At 34.4% G+C, this 22,388-nt stretch overlaps 1 protein-coding gene, 1 non-coding gene and 1 pseudogene across 2 annotated transcripts; 2 read left to right on the forward strand and 1 right to left on the reverse strand.

Annotated features, from left to right (window-relative positions):
* The first annotated feature begins 2,736 nt into the window (after positions 1-2,736).
* On the forward strand, positions 2,737-2,851 carry LOC135608654 (U2 spliceosomal RNA; annotated as a pseudogene).
* A 1,074-nt stretch (positions 2,852-3,925) lies between these two features.
* LOC135608626 (U2 spliceosomal RNA) lies at positions 3,926-4,123 on the forward strand. Its single transcript, XR_010485600.1, has one exon. It is a non-coding gene; the product is annotated as a U2 spliceosomal RNA (small nuclear RNA).
* A 2,075-nt stretch (positions 4,124-6,198) lies between these two features.
* LOC135607979 (putative pumilio homolog 7, chloroplastic) lies at positions 6,199-12,772 on the reverse strand. The gene is made up of 5 exons (XM_065100321.1): positions 10,742-12,772; positions 10,435-10,597; positions 7,770-7,933; positions 6,592-6,850; positions 6,199-6,523 (listed from the first exon to the last, which is right to left on the reverse strand). The coding sequence occupies exons 1-5, from the start codon at positions 12,103-12,105 to the stop codon at positions 6,416-6,418; spliced, it is 2,058 nt and encodes a 685-aa protein (XP_064956393.1). The 5' UTR covers positions 12,106-12,772; the 3' UTR covers positions 6,199-6,415.
* Positions 12,773-22,388: the final 9,616 nt, after the last annotated feature.

Here is a 22,388-nt window from a genome sequence, read left to right on the forward strand (position 1 = left end):
CCCAATAAAATAACGTCTTATTCCAAAGGGAAACAAATATTTAGGATAATATGGAATCAGTGCCCTTCAGCGTTGACTGAGGCGGCTAAAGTGAGTCGTGTTTGGGATGACGAAACTGAATATATATATATATATATATATATATATATATATATATATATATATCGATAACGAATGTTAAATTAACAATCTAAATACATAAAAACTTTAAATAAACTTTAAATAGATACATTGATAGCCAAAAATGATAATAATTGGATAAAGAAGTAGATACTAAAGTACATCCAAATATAGACATAAGTACTTAAATAATTGAGTTCAGATTCAGAAAAGCCTACGAGGATCAGATTTTTATTTTTTTAGATCAGCATCTAATTATCCTCCATTTAATGAGAATTATGTGTCACTTAATGAGGTTGGAATAGATATTGGTTGGTACTAAAGTTCGAAACTGTATATAGTTATTGGATAATAGCCTTCATTTTTTAAATGATAAAAATATCCTCACTAATAATTGATAATTTTAATTTTCAAATTTCTCGCAAAGGCCCAGTCAGATGGAACCAATCAAATCGGTTCAGTGTTAAACTAAACTGCTTACAATATTGTTATATAATATTTTTTATCAATCTAAATGATCACAATATTTTTAAATGAGGTTATAATATATTTTTTGGTATGAACTAAGAACGTTGTGGTCCGATTCAAAACAGTGTGACAATTAATCTAAATTCTCATAAAATATTAATTATTAACTTTATCATATATATTAAAGTTTCATAAAATATTTTATTTGAGGTTTCTTGAGTGATTTTGAATAAAAATTAAGAATATTATTTCAAAATAAAGGATGACCATTTTTTTTTAAATAACCTTAAATTTAGAGGTGTAACTTTTAAAAATAATTTTAATTTTTATTGAAAAATAAATAAAAATATTATTAATTATAATATTTTTTTAGTGGATTTGTAGTGTGGTTCCATGGTTCTTGGTATAGCTCATCTAGAAACACAAAAAATGACTCACTTTCACGACTCTCACGATCAAAATATATGCATATGATAAAAAGTCATCGCTCTCATCAATAATATATTATTGATTCTAACACCCAACCTGAGGGGACCAGACGAACCATTCGTTGATCCACTTTAACAATCAAAGTTAGGAATATTATCTTTTCAATATGTGATAACTCATTTCACTCTTTTCTTCGTTGGCGATATTAGTTTCCACCTCATCGATCAATGAAGCAATCCAATTTTGAGGGATGCAACAAATACTCCTTTTCTTCTCCCGTATAGGTGTAAGGACTTGTCATTCTCGATGAGCTCAAGTTTGCTCGACAATGAATGAGTATATTTTGGCGTGCTTCACCTTATTTGGAATGTACGAATATTATATAATTTATTATATATTTTTAGAAAACCATTATAATTCTAATAAAAAATTTATAATTCAGTTTAAATTAATTAAAAATTTACTAATAATAAATATCAATTTCACTATACCTTTCGAAATTATTAATACAGGGATTTGATTAATTTAGAATGAAAATTATGAAGGTATTCGTACGCGATAAAATATTTTTTTTCACATTATCTTATATTTATATCAATTATTTTTTAAATTTTTTATATTTATAATAATTTATTTATGAATTAATGATAATAATAATAATAATAATAATAATAATAAATAATAATAATAATAATAATAAAAATAAAAATAAATAATAATAATAATAATAATAATAAATAATAATAATAATAATAAAAGATCTCGTGGAACTGAAAGAGCAAACCATTACAAGATACTTAAGAAGTCTAAAATATGATATTACTAAAGTGGTTCAAATGCATTCATATTGGTATTTAAATGATGTGAGATATTAAAAGTTGAAAATGAATAAAATTTTGAAAATAATTTTTGATACGGTTCAAAAGAAAGCTTTTAAGGAAATTTCAAGTCTATTGTTCAAAGTAAGTTAATATCAAATATACAAAAAAATAACGAAGAATCGACAAACACCTAATTCTTCTATCCCAAATGACTAAAAATATTTCAAATGTCATTTTTTTAGGCATATTGTTTCAAACAAACACCTAAATTAGTGTGCAGATTTCATAAGTTAATTTGAAAAATTACAATTTGACCTCTAACTAAGTGGACCTCCAACTTTACCGATCCACAAATCATCTTTGTCTCATTGTTCATGTTGATCTTACAATATACTATAGAGATATGGTATATTAAGGTCTGCTCAGGCTTCCTTTGCTTCATAGGTTGGCATTCATTCTTTGACACTTCTTAATGGACTGAGGAAGTGCCCACAGGATGAGGTAGTGATGTTGAAAATAAGATGGATCATGTTGACGGAAGGTCAGAACTGCTCGGATTTAGTCTATTACTTTTCTTTTTTGATGAATTATTTTATATCTTATTTAACTAGTTTTTTTTTTTATTGTTGTTCTAATGCGCTTGTTGATATCAGAAGTTGCCATATGAAAAGGATCCCTGCATTGATGCCATTTTCATGGCCTAGAAAATTAGTCAAATGCATGATAAGCTTGTCAAATAATTTTGTTTATTTGGTTATAATTTTCTGGCTGCAGGCAAAAGCTCATAAATCTGGAGTTAATGTTTTAAAACATGCTGCATCTTTAGTCTCACATTGAAAGCAGCAAAATAATGCAGAGGAAAAAGCAGTACAAAGGGAGAGCAAAGCCAGGTGAGTCAAATCTTTATCGGCCTTTTAGCTAAGATTAAGTGTAGTATCTATTCTTCTCAGTTTAATATCTGATATGTGGGTCATCGACCCATTATTATATTAAATTAATTTCTCTTAAAAAATATTAAATTAATTCATCTTTAGTCAATAGCAGAATAATGCAGGAAATATAGAGGAGAGCTAAGCCAATGGTGTGAGAAATGACATAATTTTCGTGGCCTGACTAAGATCGAGTTTACTATCTATTCTTATCAGTTTAATATCTGATGCCCACCTGATTCCTTTTCAGGCTGATGGCGGTGACAAACACTATCAAGGAGTAGTCGAAATTTTTGTTACACTTAATTCTTGGAACTGCAACTGCATTTCCAGTATGATACAGGTTGATCTATGTACACCAAACATAGTTCTCTTCCAATGCACCTTGATGTTAAATCTTCCGCTGGAGGATCAAGACTGCTGTATAGGGAACTTGGAACATGCAAGCTCTGGTCCTGATGGTTTCTTGTCATGATTTCTTTGAGGCATCTTCGTCGATCATTTAAGGTGATTTCGTTTAACCTTTTCAAAGTAGTTCTTTGATGGAGCACTCTTCGTTGCTTATCTACGGAGCATCTGTCATTCTTATTTACTCAGTGATCAAACTTCCATCCAAAGCTTATTCCAACAGGCTGAAAAGGGTATATAAGTGTATAAAAAAGTGAGAGAAAAATAAAAGGAAGACGAAGGCTGTGTGGCAAAATAGCAAAATATATCTTTCTCTTTATCGCCATACAGTTTTGAGGCTCTAAGTTCCATAAAGCTGTCGCTTACCTCCACTGTAATCACCTCCTTATCACCGTGAACCATTTACGTTAGCAGAAACTCTCTCTCTTCCATGGAAACTAGTGTTCTTCTAAATGTTATACCAAGAAGATGGTTGTTAGTGTGGAGGCTTTGTCTCTGCATCCGACCTGCTGCTTGGTGAGCGCTGGCTTGCAGATATCGGTCTTTTCTGACGATTCCTGTTGCGCAAGATAGCTTTTACAATGCCATTCAGACGATGCAATTCGACCAGCTTATTGACGTCAAATTTATTCTCCAGCTTTGGCAATATCTCTTTGGTAGAGTTCACATATTTAGTCCCACATCGCTGGGAGCGGAGCGAAGTACAAGTGAGGAGAGTATAAAATGAGGTCGATGGGTTCATTCCAAATCATACCTTTCTCGGCCTTTTGGCTAAGATCAAGTGTAGTATCTGTTCTTATCAGTTTAATATCTGATACGTGGATCATCGATCCACTATGATATTAAATTAATTTTTTGTTGGGGGAGGGCCCATCACGGGAGCTTGCTGCCGGGGCCCTCGCGCGTCGCCCATGCGTTGCACTAGTGCACGGGCCTGGCGCACCTGCCTAAAACTTAATCCAAATGCCACACTTCCTCACCCAATCCCGCACATCGACACGTAAGAATAGGGATTTGGATTTTTGCTTCGACCCCCTCCCCCACTTATGCGGGTTCGGATGAAGCAGCAATTTCTCCCGCATCGAAGAGTAAAGAGTTCTTCCTTACTTTTCTCAATCCCTTTTTTTCCCTTGTCAAAATTATTCCAATAATTAGGCTTACGGAGAAGAGCCGAATTCTTGGTTTCTTGGTTTTCCTCATCCAAATTCCCCCCGCCTTCCAATCTCCAATGAGCAGCTGTGATCCATTCTCCTTTTACTCTTTTTATTGAAATATTCTATTTTTCTATGGGTGAATTTCATTAAAAAAAAGCTAATTTTTATGAATTTCTTATAGAGCATCCTAAGTTTAAAATAGTTTTTACCTTCGAAGACGATTCTACCAATATAATTTTAAAAAATTTCTACCCCACCCTAGTTACGCTTCGGCTGCACTAGCCCTAGCTATGCTTTAGTCCTTTCGATGGCTCCCTTCGTCTTGCACGTGGTCGCCTCTCCCATTGACCTTCATCATCATCGTTGGTCACTAGGGTAAGCTTTCCACTCTCCTTCTACACCCGTGTTGACAATGAAAAGAGGGGTATAAGAGGATCGCGTCGATGAGGAGGTTGTGTGATCTTCATTGGACCCTAGCCCTCATCATCATCACCGTAGAAATGTCGCACAATAACACTTATGTCTTATCGTTGTTTATTGATGTTGCATAGTGTTGCTTGCACTCTTGCTCGTCAATAAGAGCCCCTCTCCATTGCTAGTCTAGCGAGGTGCAGTGAGGGTTGCTGTGCCGTTATGGGTGGGTTCAATGAAAAAATACGATATAAAGGGGTGATCGATAGGATAACGATGCGATTACAGGCTAAGTAGAGGGTGATGGTTGATGAGGACAAGGTGATTATTTTTATAAAAAAAGAACATTCTGTAAAAAAAAATCAAATTTGGATGTTATTTGAAAAATTCTGAAACTTAGATTTTTTTAAAAAAATTATCATTTTTAATAAAGAGATTATTATCAGAATTACTCACTCTCATCCAAAGTATCTCCAGCCGTCCGATCTCCATAGACCAGCCACCGTGTACTAACAAAGCAGTGTATTGTGGTCATTTCGTCCGGTGGCAGGATCGCGGGGGAAGGAGGGTGAGGCCGGGGAAGCGTCCTGCCCAGAGAAGGGAGGACGATGTGCGGGTGAGCGTCCAATGCAGCTGTGGCATCCTTCGCGAGGTGGTATTTCGCCGACATTGAGACACAGAGCGAAGGCGAAGGGTGGCGTAACCACCGCTCTTCCTCGAGCAATATTGTGGTTCCTCCGGGCATCTCTGCATCGAACGCTTGGTGATGTGATCTTCTTCCTTCTGTTCTCCTCCATTTTAACTGCTTACATTCCAACTCTAAACGATCTGTCTCAGAACTCTTCGTTTATATCAAAATTAGTTTTCTCGATATGAATATAACTCTCATCAATAAGCAATCAAACCGATCCGACTTCCATTACAAGTCACACCCGAACCTGTATCGATACTACTACAAATCGATCGGTTTCGTGCTAATATACGCATTATATATATAGATTAATAGAAATGCCACACGACGACAAAATATGTTTTTCCTTAGTTTGCAGGTCAAGTGTTGGTCAACAAAACGGAGTTTAAAAAGGAGTTATAAGATGCAATTTTGCTGTTAAAAGTTCCTAGAGTTCTTAATGCATAATGAACCAATATATTATGCTATCAGAGAAATAATTACAGAGAATTATCAAGACTGCATTTTGGTTATAATCAAACACATTGTCTATACAATTATTATATTCAACCATAATTGTGGTGCTAAGACATGCTCTAAGATGGTTTTGCAGGTAACAGCTTAGAAGAAAAAATCTGCATCAACCACAGTTTCAAATATTTATTTTTTTTGTCATTCAACATACGATTCCTATTTACTAGATATATATATATATATATAAAGTAATGATGATCATTTAAAAAAACGAAAAATCTCCTATTAATCTCATTAACGGAAGGTCAAAAGCATGTCTCTAAACTATACAATCACCAGCAGCAAAGGGTGATTCAATCTTGAACAAAATCATGGCAGAATATTACAGCGAAAAGCATTTGGAAGTAAAACTGCTTATTTTTACAACTCATGCAACTTGATAAATAAGAAACTCCACTCCTACAAAGGCAGCTCCATGAAAAGTGATACTACTCAAGACAACAACAGTTTCTAAAGAGTCCCAAATCTACATCACTTTTTCAGTCGTAATCGTGAAAAGATTCGCTTGCTGTAAGGGTTGGTTCTCAGCATCACTTCATGAGGAAGGATGGCTTCTTCTAGTGCAGCATAGAGAGAACCCTGCATCCGTAAGAGACGATTAGGAACTGAAGGGACACAACTACTATTGAATTGGTTAGACATAAAACCTTGGAATTTTCAAGTGCAGATCGGATGACATAGTTCGCATAAGGGTCCTGCAGTAATTGCTCAAAATGAGAGACCGAAAGCAATTCAGTTATTATAGTGGCTCGAGCATCTTCACCAAAAACCCTCAAGCATTTCTCCACCACGTTACTGCTAAATTTCTGAACAGAGAGCTGTACATACTTCCCTTCAAATTGTGATACCAACTTTGCACTTGCTAAAGGGTTATTCAGGTCGACAATATACTGGACGACATAATTTCTGCGACACAATAGAGATATTCTCATACGTTTAGGGTTGCATTGCAAAGTAAGACTGAACAAACAAAAAAAGTGAAGACAAAACAAAACAACAATCTAAAAGCAATTGTGGATTACAAAAAATTGTTTCTTGAAATTAGTGTTAAAGAATAATGTGAAATCATAAAAGATCTTGAAACCCAGGAACAACTCCACCTACCCCTCAGCCTGTTCAGCTTATTGTTTAGGCTATATAAAATTACAAATTTCTATGATACAGATCAAGTTCAGAAATCAATGACAATGTTCCAGTGTAAATTTACCAAATGATAAATTTATAGACCTCAATTCTCAAAAACTAGTGCTTACCAAAAACCATATTAATCAATCTAAGAATACACATTATAAATAGCATTTAATAGTCTTTTGGACTTTTAACAAACAAGTAATAAACTGTATGCTGCTAATAGACACCTCATACAACTGATCTATAACCTAGAAAATATCATGTAACCATGGAAATTAAAGTATCAAATAGAGACCAAAATAAATACTGAACTGGATTCTTTCCAGTACTTTGTTCTTATGGGGAAAGAAACAATCAAATAAGAAGATATATAAATTTCTACAAAACTTAGATGCTAATATAGTTTAATACAGGACTTAAAATCTTGGTTTGATATCGGTATTGACACGGGTACATTACCAGTATGCTCTACAGCATATCGATCTATACCACAGGTATCGATTAAGAAAAAGATAACTATAAACAAATACTGACGAGTTCTGAGCTACAGGTTCCAATATTAGCACTTTATCAGGCCCACAAAGTACTGTTCAATACATACTAATCCAACTAACATTTGAAACATCAGTTTGACATGGATTTTATATGATTCAAATAAAAATAGAAACCATAGTTTTGAAACAAGAATATTTACCCAAAAGGATCACGAGCAAGTTCATAGCCATTAGCTGATATTTCTGAAACCAACTTTGCTTTATCTTCTCCAATAGAAGACGCTATACATTTTTGCAACACACAACATCCATGTCGATGAGTTGCAATATCAACACAATGCTTTGCAGCAGCATCAAAGATGAACTGTCATATAATAAACCATTCAAAGTTAATAAATCACAAAAGAACAAGGTAATAAATGATAACACAATGGCAAAGGCAGATAATCTGGGAGCATATGAAACAAAGTTTGTTGCTTCTGCTAATTGCAGAGATAGCAAATGACAAATAGAAAATAACAGAGATTAAATCAAAGTGGGCATGTACCATGGTCATCAGCCAACTGCAATTTCAACTTTATTTACCAAATGATATGATTATCAACTGAAAGATCAATCTAGCCAAACCTAAATAGTTGGGACTTTACGGCTTTATTGTTATTGTAATACAATTATCCATTGATTGTATGTCCCTTTAAGAATAAATAATCTAGAGCCAACTATCCAAATCCGAACTAAGATAAGCTATCATACAGGGCAAAACTAATATTTCATAAAAGGAAATCATGATTTCACAAAATTCATTACAAAAAGCCTTTTTGGAAACTTAAAACTCAAAACCAATAACTTGAAGCCAACATATAGAGAGTAAGACTTCATAGCACTAACACAACATAAAATAGGATCCTACCTAAAAACCACTAAAGACAATGATACAAATACATTAATAGATTCCCACTCCAAGGGAACATGAAATTCAAAATGACTTTATAAAATAGGATCCTATAACTATCCTAAAATCACTAAATAATGATAATTCATCAAAAGATCCCACTCCAAGTAACAAGAAATTTAAAATGACTCATATCTAGATTCAATAATGACAAGCTAACCAGTTATACACGCTTAATGTATATCATGCATAAACAGAATATATTGATGTCAATCACTTCTATAAAGAATAATGCTTGCTACAGTAACAAGCAGTTTTTCTCAAGCTTTCCACATCTGGCTATTATTAGTTCTTCTTAGATCCATAGGACAGTATAGTTGGTCAGCATAATTACATGAGTTATTCTGTTTAAACATGAAAAAATAGTTGCAAGTATCCCACTACTGGCTTCAGTACTTTCCCTTCTCCAACACATAATTGCTACCTAGATAAGTCACTTTTGAGACCACTCACTGGGGATATTACATTTGATTGTCTATACCACTATAGGTCTTTTAGATTGACGTGTATAAATAATAATGTCATATTCCCAGAGAGTGATAAAAGTACAATCCAAATACGTACGTTTTACAACAAAAACAAGCAAAATTGATAAACCAAGACGGATTATTTGTTTGCCATTCTGTTATTTTCATCATTACATCATGTTCTTTGTTATATTTAGTTTATGAAGCAACTCGATATTTTCTCATGACTTTATCTTAAAGTTATTAAGTCCATTTTTGTGGTATATGTTGATCTCAGAACTTAAACAACGATCAAAGTAACATCTGCTTGATGTTACTCCTAATTACTACCCAACATGCCGGTAACTACTATATGACAGAAATTAATGAACAGTTTCAATAAATAGTAACAATCAAATTTCCATCAGTAGAAAAGTCTAGATATCCAGTTCTTAAGAAGCCAAATTGACTGGCAAGAAGAACCAAATACATTGTTACACTAAAAGTCAGATAAGATATAATTTAGGATGTGGTGGAAAGGTCGCTTATGAGATGTAAGTGTGGTATACAGAAATACTAAGAGTGAACCTCTAAGTAGGGACATATAGTAAGCTTCAGCTTAAGATAATCATACTATATCATAGTCAAGATCATTCCTTCATGTTATTAAAGATCTAACCACATCAAAGCCGAGTACAATGCATTAGTGCTGCCTCAGTAGTGCAATGATATCCTACATATCTTGACTTGCAATAATCATAATCTAAATAATCAAACCTTGCCTTTTCTAAGTATTTAAACTTGAAAAATGTACACACACAAACCATATATTACTCAACAGGACCAAAATGGGAAAATTGATGTATCTGAAGCATAAATAATAAATACATGTCTGGAGGCACATGAAACTACTTTTTGGTTCTTCTTGCCATGATGCTCAGATAATTGCCAGTAGAAGTTCAGTGGCAAGAATTTTAATGACGCAAGCTTCACAAAGGTCACAGGCCAAATTTTCAAACATATCAATGCAAAAAGGCAGTAGTATCTAATTGCATAAATTTGGACAGTTATAATTGGGACTATAAAGAATGAACATGTATCTGAAAAGAAAGATGTTAATTCGCCTGTTAACTCGCTGCACATTGAACATAAGATGGTGGCATTGTCTAAAAGCAGAAGATAGAATTCAACAATGGTGCATGATATCAATTAACAGAGCTCTCTGGTTGCTCCACTTGAAGGTGATGTCAGCTCACATTCATTAACAAGACTTGTTTACCTGTAGTAGCAGATGAAGTTGAAAGGTTAACTTCATCTGCTACTACAAGTAAACAAATTCTCAGAGATGGAAGAAACAAATTATAATGTCAAGTTTAAAGGTTAACTAATTAGTTTAACATCATTCCGATCTGAAAATTACTGGAGTGAATCATCAGTAACAATTTTGCTTAACTAAGAAATCAGTACCTTATTATCTTCAGGTTTAAAAGATTCTAAGCAACGTTGAAGCACATGACTGCCATTTAAGTCCTTGATGAGATCTAGAATCCCATGTTGCATGGCTGATATAACCAGTGCAATTTGCTGCCTCGTTTTGAGTGTCTCTATTAACTTCTGCACAGATCTTGTCCTGAGAAATGTATCCAAATAATGTTATCCAACAAAGGACCTCAAACATTTAAGTCTTAGAAGAACCACTTATTACAGGAACCAAAGGGTTTGCTTAAGTTTTAAAATGAAATAAAAGGCCTTCAAGATTTAAGCCACCACTCACCCATGAATGTTTAGGGAGATCCTGACAAGGTTAGTTGGATCTTCCTTCAACACGAAGAGTATCTGCATCAGTTGTTCTTCACTGCATACTTCCAATAGCTTCTGCATGAGATAATTCCCAAAGGGATCCATCATGAGCTCTACAACATGCTCGATAACCCCATCAAAAATCATATCAACCTGATGCTTCCCTTCATCAAGCTTCCGTTGCAAGGACCGACACCCATGCTGGTCCTTTGCAATATAATAGGTACGTCCTTTGAAGCCCATCAAGTTATCATACTTCAGTGGAAATGTTGGAAGCTTCACAGGGATCCTTTGTGCATTCAACTCTTCATCAAACTTTGATACTTTATTTTCCCTAAGGAGATGATTCCATTGGTTCCTCATGTGATGGGGCAACTTGTCCTGTATAACCAAACTGCCCTCAGATCCAACAGCCTCAATGTTTCTCTGGATTCTCACAGATTGAGGTCGTCCATTTGATACCAGAAAATTGTGAGGCAATCTTGAGGCAGCCAATGCGTTCCCATCCCAATTGCAATCCATTCTTATCTTTCCCGATTGCATGAAAATATCAGAAATGGGATAAGATCGATTCATAGAGGAAGCCAAGCCCCCAGCAAAACTCCCCCTATAGTGAGAATCTCTTCCAAGGGCTCCATCAGCACCCAGCCCTGTTGATCCATAAGGGAAGCTCTCGAGCCATGGCTCGACTAAGTTTGCCTCTACGGGGCAATGCTGCTGCAATTGAGATAGGTATCGGTTCTTATCTACATCAAACAACAGAGGGTTTGGATTAAGGGAGTGACCATACGCGCTATAATCATCTCGATACTTAGTCTGGAACAGAGACGGGTAGGTTGGGATGTTCTCTTTCATCGATGCCGGCATCGGCGGAAGACCATTTGGTGCTCTCGGATCGGTCCCCAGATGAATATCGTTAAGCTTGTCGAGCAAGCCAAGTTCTACTAGCATCCGATCCTTCGCGGCAGAGGGCAACCGCTGCTGCGTCTGTTCATCGACGGTCGGGGAGAGCCTGCCTGAGAGTAAGCCGGACCCCGACGAGGAGGACGACGACCCCTCCGAAGGAGGGTGCGGCGGCGGGAGAAGGCATGCATGGCCGCCGCCATGGCCATGGCCATGCCCACTCCCGCACCAACACCCGTACCCATCGACATCACGAATCCCAAGGCACATGCCATGGCGAGCGTGCATTTCGCCGTCGCCTCCGCAAGCGAAGAGGCGATGATGATAAAGGTGGGGAGACGTCGCACGGGGGATCTCGTTCAACAACATCTCAATCTCCCTGTCTTCCTGCTTCCCCATCCTCATGCCTTCTTTCCTCTCCTCCTCCTCCAGCATCTCCTGAGCTCGCAAATCCACCAAAATCGATCAACAAAAAGGGTTGCAAAGGGCAAAAGGGTGACTCCAGCGATCGAAGGTGGATCGGAAGAGACGATTTGGGCTGTGATTGGGGATGAGGGATTGCATTAGGATTTGGAGAGCGCACAGCAGAGGGGGTTTTATATGGGCTTTATATATAGATATGGGGAGGGTTAAGATAGATGGCATTGCGTCGAGCGGGCAGGGGTGCGGTTATATGATGTACACCATTTGCGTACACGGATACACTGTGTGCTGTATAAGCTTGCTTTTGTTTTTTTGTTTTTTGTTGTCTGTTTTTGATTTTTTGTGGGGGACTTAAGAGGAGAAGAAAGATGTTTTTGTTTCTTGTAGATGAGGTGAGATCACCGCTAGCTTTCTACTCCTACTTATGAGGAGTATATGGCGGGTGGATGGTTATATTCAGACTCGCTCTTATGGGGAAAAGATCGTTGGATATGCCCGAGATATTTTCCGGAGATTCTCATAGCTGAAATGCCAAAATATCGGGTATTAGTTGAGATATTTCTGTTAGCATCTTTTTTTTTCCTCGTTAATTTAATTTGATATTTTAACATTTTAAATTTAAATTTTACCTATGGGCTTAAACTCGAACCGAACTGCATGGACCAATCAAGTGTGGGTGTGCAACTTCTTAATGGTGAATCATGAATTAATCTCCTTTAGTTATCATGCTTGGTTGCTACTTTGTATTTATCATGTATTAATTATGCTTAATTTATTGTTTCTTTATGTAAAAAAAGAAATAATTCTTTTATTTCTTAAGGATTGGTTTGCTAAAGTAATTATTCTTCACAACCGATTTGATTGTTTAACTTGCAAATCATCAACCTCAATAGTTTGGACCAAAATCTGTGATTTGTTGTCATACATTTGATGCTAATCTTTGCTTGTACATGTTACAATATAGCAACTAGATTGTAGGTTATTAATTTTATTAGACTAACTATACATTGCTAATTATTTTACTGCATGATGTATATTATATATGATGTGCTAAACAAAAGAAACTTTCAACACTAAGAAAGGTCATGAAGCCACCGTTGAGTCAAACTAGAGACAAAGATATCACTACCAGTGATCTCATTTAGCTTTGCTTTCTACCTAGTCTGCTGTTGCATCAGCTTTGAAGATGTCATCACCGGTTAATTCTGCCATTTCACGGGCATAAAGTTTCTTAGATGTTTTGACCACAGGTTCCCCACCAAACAAGGGATTGATGACACCCATCACAAGCCCATCAGGTTGACCAATAAACTAATCAAATATATCATAAGTCTACGAGACATTCTAAATATGAGGAGAAAATATAGAATATCCCATCAATAACAAAAACATAGATTGAAACAATAGCGAATGCAATAAAAATCTTTTTGAACACTCTCTTACATAAATCCCATAGAATTTTTTTTATTCTCTTAGATTTACTAGAGAGAAATCTTAAAAGTATTCGGATATATTTTCTCACGTCCTATCCTTATTAAGATGGATAGTATTTTCTCACATCCTCTTCTCTTCAAGATTTAAGGGTACATGAGAAATTTATAGAGTAATCAAACTCTAATTTTAAAGCACATAAATTATTTTTATGCTTGAATTCCTTGTTCTTCAAGGTTTCTCATCGTAGAAATCCAAAAATACTAATGGAAAAAGGATAGGATTGCAATGTAGTTGCAAAAGTTGAGCCAAGCATATACAAACTATTATTGAATCTCAAAATAACAAGCAAAGAGGAACCAATCTAGCTTTCGGCAGAAATGAAGGGACTGATACAATCGATACAATTGTAAACAAGGATGGGACATCCATAAGCAAGTAAAAGGTTGACTATATTATCTAGTTCATGAGATCAAGAGGGTGAATCAGATTATTAACATAAAGGTTGAGGATTTTATATGCAGCAGAGAAACAAATGAAATGACAGGATAAGTTATTATTATCTTGAAGCAATAGTTTCCATGAAAAAAAAACAGATCTAGAAACTAAATATGAACATGTGAAAGACATTGATGCACATAGGAACAACCACCAATGCTATCTAGTTCCTGATCTTACATACACTAACCATCTTGGAACTCACTTCCTATGCAAGTCTTATAACCATAAATCAACAAATAAATAATTGATGCACCCAAAGACACTTTTGGAAGTAGATGGATTTAAAAGGAACTTCATTCATATAGTCTTGTAAGTCTGAATTTTACCAAATCATTGCCGAAATAGATATTAAAAACCAGCCATAGGGCTTGCAGATAACAAGCTAATTTATATACATCATCTTGTCTGTGGAGTAGCATAGAGAAGAAGTGAACAAATTTAAACTCACTTGGAGTGGTTCTTCTGAGGGCTTTGTCATTCATTTCCAAATTCCATGCGTCTGACAGCCTCGGAAGAGAGGAGCTAAGATGTCACCCAATTAGTTCATTGAATCATCAAATGACTTATTCTTCAATTTGTTCTCTGCAAGGACCCACTTAGTTCTTGCTGCTTAGCTGCCTCAGCAAGTGAGGCTGGCTGTTTAGGGAAAAACAGTTTCATCAAAACTGAACAAGATCTGGCTAATTTCAATTATTGTTTGTTTGTTCAGAGGAACAAGCACATCATTAGTCCCACAATTATTTTTGCATGTACCCGTCCCAAGAAAAAAAAATGATTGCATTAAGCAAAGAGGGGATAATAAAAGAAATAGCAATTGTTTTGCGATCTCTTCTTCAGATTGGGGAACTGACGCAAGTAATTATTAAGATATAATTGTTTCTCCATAATCATATATACTTAGTCATGGTAGTATAAATGTAAAATCTGATAGTGTCGGATGAGATATATTAGATATATCTTAAGCCACTGGGTTAAAGTGGTGTTCAATTTTATGTCCGTTAACTCCGATCAATTTTGACTCGGATTCAACTGGTCAATCTGAGGTAAAATTTTTAGTTCAGATATCATTCATTACACATAATTGCTACGATGATATCCCAAAATCTGCACTTTTGTGAATACATTTAAGATATGTAATAGTTTGACCTTAAAATTACTTTCAAAAGGCAATAAGCCTTTTAATTCTACAAGAACCCTTTCAGCAAGAAAGACCCAAACTCTAGGAATCAATCCTCTATGATAACAGCGTCACCTCTTTAGGGTCGCTGTCGGCGACCGCAAAGCAAACACCGCATTCCCCATGGGAGGCGAGACATACCTGGTGCAATCGGCGGGAAGGCAGCGCCTCAGGATCCGGGGGCGGCCCCTCCATCCACTTCAGCAGACCCTCCATCGAGCTGCTCGGCTTTCTCGTCGGAGTGCGCCTCTCCATCGCCTCTCTCTCTCTCTCTCTCTCTCCCTCTTTCTTTCTGTTTCTTCATTAACCGGTAGAAAGAGTTGAACGGAGCATTGGGTTACCTTCGCCTCAGACAATGCTCGTCACATAGTCGATTCGAGAATCGAGATTGGTGGTATTTTATATTAGATCGGCGGTTAGGTTCAAGGGAAGTGACGCCACCACCGCGGTCGTTATTTCCAGCTACGTGGTAATAGAGATAGGCGCAGGCGGTTATCTTCTTTTAGGAATTTGAATTGTGGACCACCGCGACCGTGTCTGGAAATGGCAACTCTACTGGCGCCTTGTCCACCCAGTCCTTACCCTCTCACGTGCCTACGGGCCCCAGTTAGTATTACAAATAAGTGCTTTCCATAATGATATTATAAGTTTTCTAACGCTTCATTTGAGTGAAAGATGTCGGCATAGAAAGAAAAGCTTTGTTTTTATTTTATTGAATATTTTTCAAAATATGTTGGAATGGGTAAGTCTGAATAGAATAGAAATTCAAAAACCAATCACCGCCGACAAATCAGTATCGGACGGAGGACATTGAAGACCAAACCCCCAAAAGCAGAACTATATATTTTTGTTCCAACATGTTTAAAAAAAAATCAAAAATAAATAAATACAAAGCTTTCCTTTCTATGCCGACATCTTTCGCTCAAAATAAGTGTAAGAAAACTTATGATATCATAACGGGCAGCGCCTATTGGAAATGCAAAGTGGGGCCCGCAGGTTTGGTGGTAGAAAACTTTTAGATGCCACGTGGCGATAAATAAGTTGAGGACGGAGGCGAATGCAGCAGACTCCGTGTGATCCCTTAGCCACGTGGCGATCATTAAGTTGAGGACGGAGGCGGCGACGAACGGATCAGTCTTCTGCTCGTTCCGGCTGTCGAGGGGGTGTGTTCCGACCCTTCATATATCTCCTGGCGCAGATCTTGTAGACAATTCGAGCCGGATCTCAAAGCTTTGGGTTCCCGCGACTTGATCGAGCGGATTTGAAACCCCGATTGCCATCGCCCGCGTCTTGGTCATCCTCCTCTCCGCCGTCGGCATACCCGTCTCCGGTTCAAATCCGCCGCCTCGGCTGATGGCGAAACTAGCCATAATCACATCGATGACGGCTGTGAGGATGATACTTTTCGATTTCATCATTAATTTTTTCTTCTTCTTGTAAGAAAATTTAAGATCACAATATGTTTCTAAACAAAAATTAATACGAAAATTATTGTTAAGAATTTCAACAATAACTTCTCTTAGTATTTTGATACTTCTCAAAACTTTCGTTTTAAATGATGTAAAAAATCTTCGAGATAGAGCCCATAGACCAAAACCCCTATTTATATAGATATTATCTCATCAAGAATATTTATTATCATCAACTTCCTAACGTTCAATAATTAATTTAAATTTATAATATTTGAACCATAATAAAGAATTTTAATGATAATAAATAAAATATGTAATAATAATTATTATATTCAAATGAAAAATTAAAATATTTAAACTATAATAAATGAAGAAATTGATGATAATGAATGATGAACTTAATGAGAACGATTACATTCTCTAAAAATTAATAATAATATATGAAAAATTTAATGAGAATGATTACATTCTCCCACTTAGTCTATACGTTTAGCTTAATAATTTAAATTAATTTTATCGAATAATTTAAAAAAAAAACTAAATATATACATTGATGATAATACTTGTTCTTAGAGGACTTATCATTATGATTCATTGATTTATTTCTTAAAATTATTCGATAAGATTAATTCAAATTATTAAGCTAAATGTATGAACAAGTGAGAGAATTGTAACCGTTCTCATTAAGTTTCTCATCCATTGTCATTCATTTTTAGAGAATATAATCTTTCTCATTAAGTTCATCATTCATTATCATTAATTTTTTTATTTATTATAGTTTAAATATTTTAATTTTTCATTCATAATGTAATCGTTATCATTAAATATTCTTATTTTATTATTATTAAAAATTTTTCGATCCAAATATTATAAATTTGAATTAATTCTTGAACTTTACGAAGTTAGTGGTAATAAATGTTCTTGATGGAAGAACATATATATAAATGAGGGTTTTGGTCGGTGAGCTAAGTGGATTTCCTACACCATCTAAAGCGAGAGCTTTGAGCTGATAAATACCAAAATACTATGAGAAACTATTGTTGAAATTTTTGACAACAATGATTAAAGGTACATAATAAAACTTTTGAGTCTTAAATTTTCTTACATTTGGTATCACCACTGTGATTAACCTCTGATTAAAAAATGTTTTCATTTTTATACCATGAATATAACTTGATTTTCGTTCCTCTTTTGAAACTTGTTCATACATTTGGTATTGAAAATCATGATGATATAAATTTTTTAATATTTTTAGTGAAATAAAACATTCATTATCGGTAAAATACTTATGTATGAATATTTTGTTATATTAATTTATGCTTGTGAGTCAATTTTATATATTCAAAATGTCTAGTGATTCATATAATCTTAATTAATTAGAGATTAGTTATAATATTTTTAATTAATTAAAATTATATATAAAATTAAAATAAGGACCACATAAGGAATTAGACATAATATTATGACTGATTATATTTAATATAATAATTATTCTCTCATAGGATCTTTTATTGTACTCATATAATTAATCAAAAAAAATTATAAAATTATAGTCCAATTCATAATCCCTATGGGTAAATTATAAAAATAATTTGATATTTTATCCTAATTAATTATATAAATATAATAAAAGATCGATAAACATGAATTAATATAGCCAAATGTTCATACATAATATGAGCATTTTACCGATAATGAATGTTTTATTTCACTAAAAATAATAAACAATTTATATCATCATGATTTTCAACACCAAATGTATCAAAAAGTTTCGAAAATCGAAATCAACTAATATTCATGGTATAAAAATAAGAATTTTTTTCTAGGCAAAGGTTAATCATAGCTCTAATACCAAATATAAAAACATTTAAAACCAAAATATGTTTCTAAATTATAATAATAGAAACACAAGAAAATTAATACGAAAATAAAATTTGCGTACCTTCAGCTATTGTTATCGAGAATTTCAGCAATGATTTCTCTTAGTATTTTGATATTTTTTAGCTCAAAACTCTCACTTTAGATGTCGAAAATCCTTAAGACTCGAGAGAGATAGAACCCAGAGACCAAAACCCTCATTTATATAAATGTTCTCTCATCAAGAATATTTATTATCACCACATTCGTAACGTTCAATAATTAATTCAAATTTGTAACGTTTAAACTATAATAAAAATTTTGAATGATAATAAATAAAATATTTAATAATAACGATTGTATTCATAATGAATAAAAAACTAAAATATTTAAACTATAATAAATGAAAAAATTGATGATAATAAATGATGAACTTAATGAGAACGATTACGTTCCTCTTGTTTATTATTCTCCTGAAATATTGAATGGAGTTTGATCTATTATATTTAATGTAATATTCTTGAATGTGATGCTTTACCAATGGAGCAGCATGGGTGGGTATAACAATTAACAAATAAAACGAAACGATACCAAAAGAAATTTTTTGCCTGTAGCAATTAATAATCTCGGAAACTGGGGATCGGTCACTCCAGTGTGATCGATGCCATAAAGTTTAAGAAACCTAGATGTGGTAAGTTCTTAGATCAAAGATTCCAAGTGATATATTGGGTCATCTAGATGGTTGGAGTAAATGATGGGCTTTTTGGATGACAGGAGCTGCAAGTATTGTCTCGTTTTCCAGCACTTGGTAGTTGGGCCGGAAACTAAATTGATGTTCTTATGCATCTCTTTTGTATTCATTAGTTGTATTCTTTAATCAATCGATAGCAAGTTGTAATTTCTGTTCCACTATTAATTCTAATGGTTATTTCATGGAAAGATTTACTAGGGTTAGTACATTAAAAGAAACACATTTATGTTGAATTCCTGGATCTCTGCTTCATGGAAAGATTATCTAGGGTTAGTACATTAAAAGAAACACATTTATGTTCAACCTAAGGAAACAGTAATATCTAGAAATTTGAGTTTTAGATCATTGTTGTAATTATTGGTGACGATCTTTGAACCGGCGTTGTAGTAGGGTCTTCGGTAACATTCATATAGAGAATGACTTGCATTGGTTGAGTTTGTTAGGAGAAACAGATGAAAGAATTTTGTATACGAACAAATACAAACAGATCGTAACACGTAGCAGAATTAAATAAAAATTATAATCAAATAGAACATCAAGATTTACGTGAAAATCTCGAATGGCAAAAATCACGGGGTAAACAAAAAAATAATTACTATAAAAATAATGAATATACATATCTTAAAATCTTTTTTCAAAACCCAAACAATAATTACAATAGAATAATTATGATACAAGAATTAGTACACAATATCTAAAATCTTCTCAAGTAATCTTTTAATATATTTTGTTGAATCTTCGAGAAGTTTAGAATTAAAACTTTACTGAGTTACCTATGGGTTGTGGATAATTAAAACTTACTATGGGTTCAACAGAGTTACCTATCAACTTTACTGTATTTTCTTTCGTTGGAGATTTGACAATTGATGGTCTATGTGCACACTAATAGTTTAGGCTAAAGTGGGCTGTGGATAATTAAAACTTAGTATGGGTTCAACAGAGTTACCTATCAACTTTACTGTATTTTCTTTCGTTGGAGATTTGACAATTGATGGTCTATGTGCACACTAATAGTTTCTCTTTGCCAAGGTTTGCAGTTGCCAATGTAGTGTGCCATTCCTTGCGATGCTCAAGGTATGTGTGGTGACACCCAATGATGCAATCGTCAGCAAGGTAAGATTTCGTAATACACTCTCTATACAGGTTTTAAATCGATTCCCTTTCTATTGATTGCTCCGAGTTTAAGTCTCTATAATTGCCTTGATTTTCTATAATTGCTCCGAGTTTTAATTTTAGGCACTTTATCCTAATGTTTTTAGTTCCTAAGTAAAACAAGTGATACATACCTTTGGTCGAAGAATTTAGATGACTCAGTTAAATTTTTTGTTTTATTAGCTATGATATATATTTTTTAAATGAACTTAACTTTGAGGACGTCGATACCCTTTTTCATCATTATCGATTATTATTGGTATGAACTTAAATTCTCTGTGCATATCCTCTTATATTTATTTCGTCTAAACATTTGAATGCTCGTAATGTAACTATTTATTAATCTTCCAAGGAACGGTCTTAGTTTTGTACAACATCACGTGATATCTCCTTCCGTTCAACGTAAATAGTCATATCAATATATATTTTTTTTCATATTACTTTCAATAAAACCAATTTTGTCTTCCCTTATTTTCCCAAGTTGGAACCAATCTATCTTTTTATTTTTTTTATATAACTGATTGTGCCTCACCTATCACAGTATATTATTTTCTTGTCATCTCTTCTGCTGTTAAGGCAATGCCCACTCATCAACCATTGGTCAGTACTCTTTGTTTCTCAATATTCTGTACAGAAATGGAATTATCTGTAACACAAAAGGGCAAAGGTTTGCTTGTTGATCAAACTTGTTATTTTCTTTATGCTCTCTGAGTTCATTAGGTTCTATTAGCTTGCAACTATTATTTACAGAAGCAAGAACAAGGGTTAATACATGCTTTACTGCCTGTGTCCACTATGTATTGTCGTCGGATCCGACCCATTGCTTGTTTCATGATTGCACAAACATTGTTGTCAAGCCAGAAGACATCATAACACATGAGGGGGGAGATGCTTTGATGGTAGGTCATCATGAGTGACACCTAAAAGGGCCCCTATAGAACATCTAGGGATAAATAGCTTTCTGTCTTTAGCTGGTGTTTTTCTTTAGTAGAAGCATCTAGCCTTTTTCTTATTCAGGATAGGTGCCATTATTATTTGTCTTAAGAGTGTTGTTGACCTTAACAACATCAAATACTGCCCCACTAGAGTGGAGACCTACCTGCATTAGACTTGGACGGCCATGATTCCTAGGTTGTTTGCATCATATCATCATCATCATCCAACCTAGTGAATATTTTTCAACATCAAAGTAGAGCAGTCAATAGCCAGAGTCATAAGAAAGCATAATTTATCAGTGGCTTAGCAAGGAAAAATGGTAACACTAATTTGTTTACTCTCATAGAAAGTTGCTTTGGGTTTGAATAGGTTCAGCTTAAAAGACTCAAACAACCTCCAGAATAACTTGTTTTGTGGTGGGGGGGGGGGGGGGGGGGGGGGGCTGACTACATTCTCAGAGCATATTAAAGATGAGCATGCAATACGTGGGTTAAATGAGTGATACACCAATGTCTTATTGGCAGCCAAATTGTTTGGGAAAATAGATTATTTGGAGAGAAAGGAATTCGGGAATGAAAATAAGTTATTGGACATCAAGTCTTGGTTGGATAACACCATACGCTATGATGTGGGAAAGAGAGAGAGAACATTTAACTGCTTTCAAGGTTTTTCTCTAATACACCTACAAAAGTTAGGAAAAATATGAGGTAGTGTATGGTTAATACAAGATATAATTTTATTATTATCATATGATGAATAATTTAATTTAATTTTTCTTCATAGATATATATAAGAAGTATCGGATCATATAAATGGTATATTTTTTATTTTCTTAATTTTTGGTTTTATTATTGATTCTTTATATTTTATATTTGATATCAAGTTATTCTTGTAAGCATAAAATCTGTAATATATTGTATTAAATATGAAAATTATATTTTATGTTACGATTGAAATCAAATAATTAGATCTTATTTAACGATGCGTACCTTTTGATGTCATCTAAAAAAACCCTTTGTTTGATATGCAAATACACAATCTTAGAGAAGAGTTAGAGAGACTTTAATTCCTCAACTAT

Source organism: Musa acuminata, chromosome BXJ2-3 (genome assembly GCF_036884655.1).
Source record: "Musa acuminata AAA Group cultivar baxijiao chromosome BXJ2-3, Cavendish_Baxijiao_AAA, whole genome shotgun sequence".
Taxonomy (NCBI): Eukaryota; Viridiplantae; Streptophyta; class Magnoliopsida; order Zingiberales; family Musaceae; genus Musa; species Musa acuminata.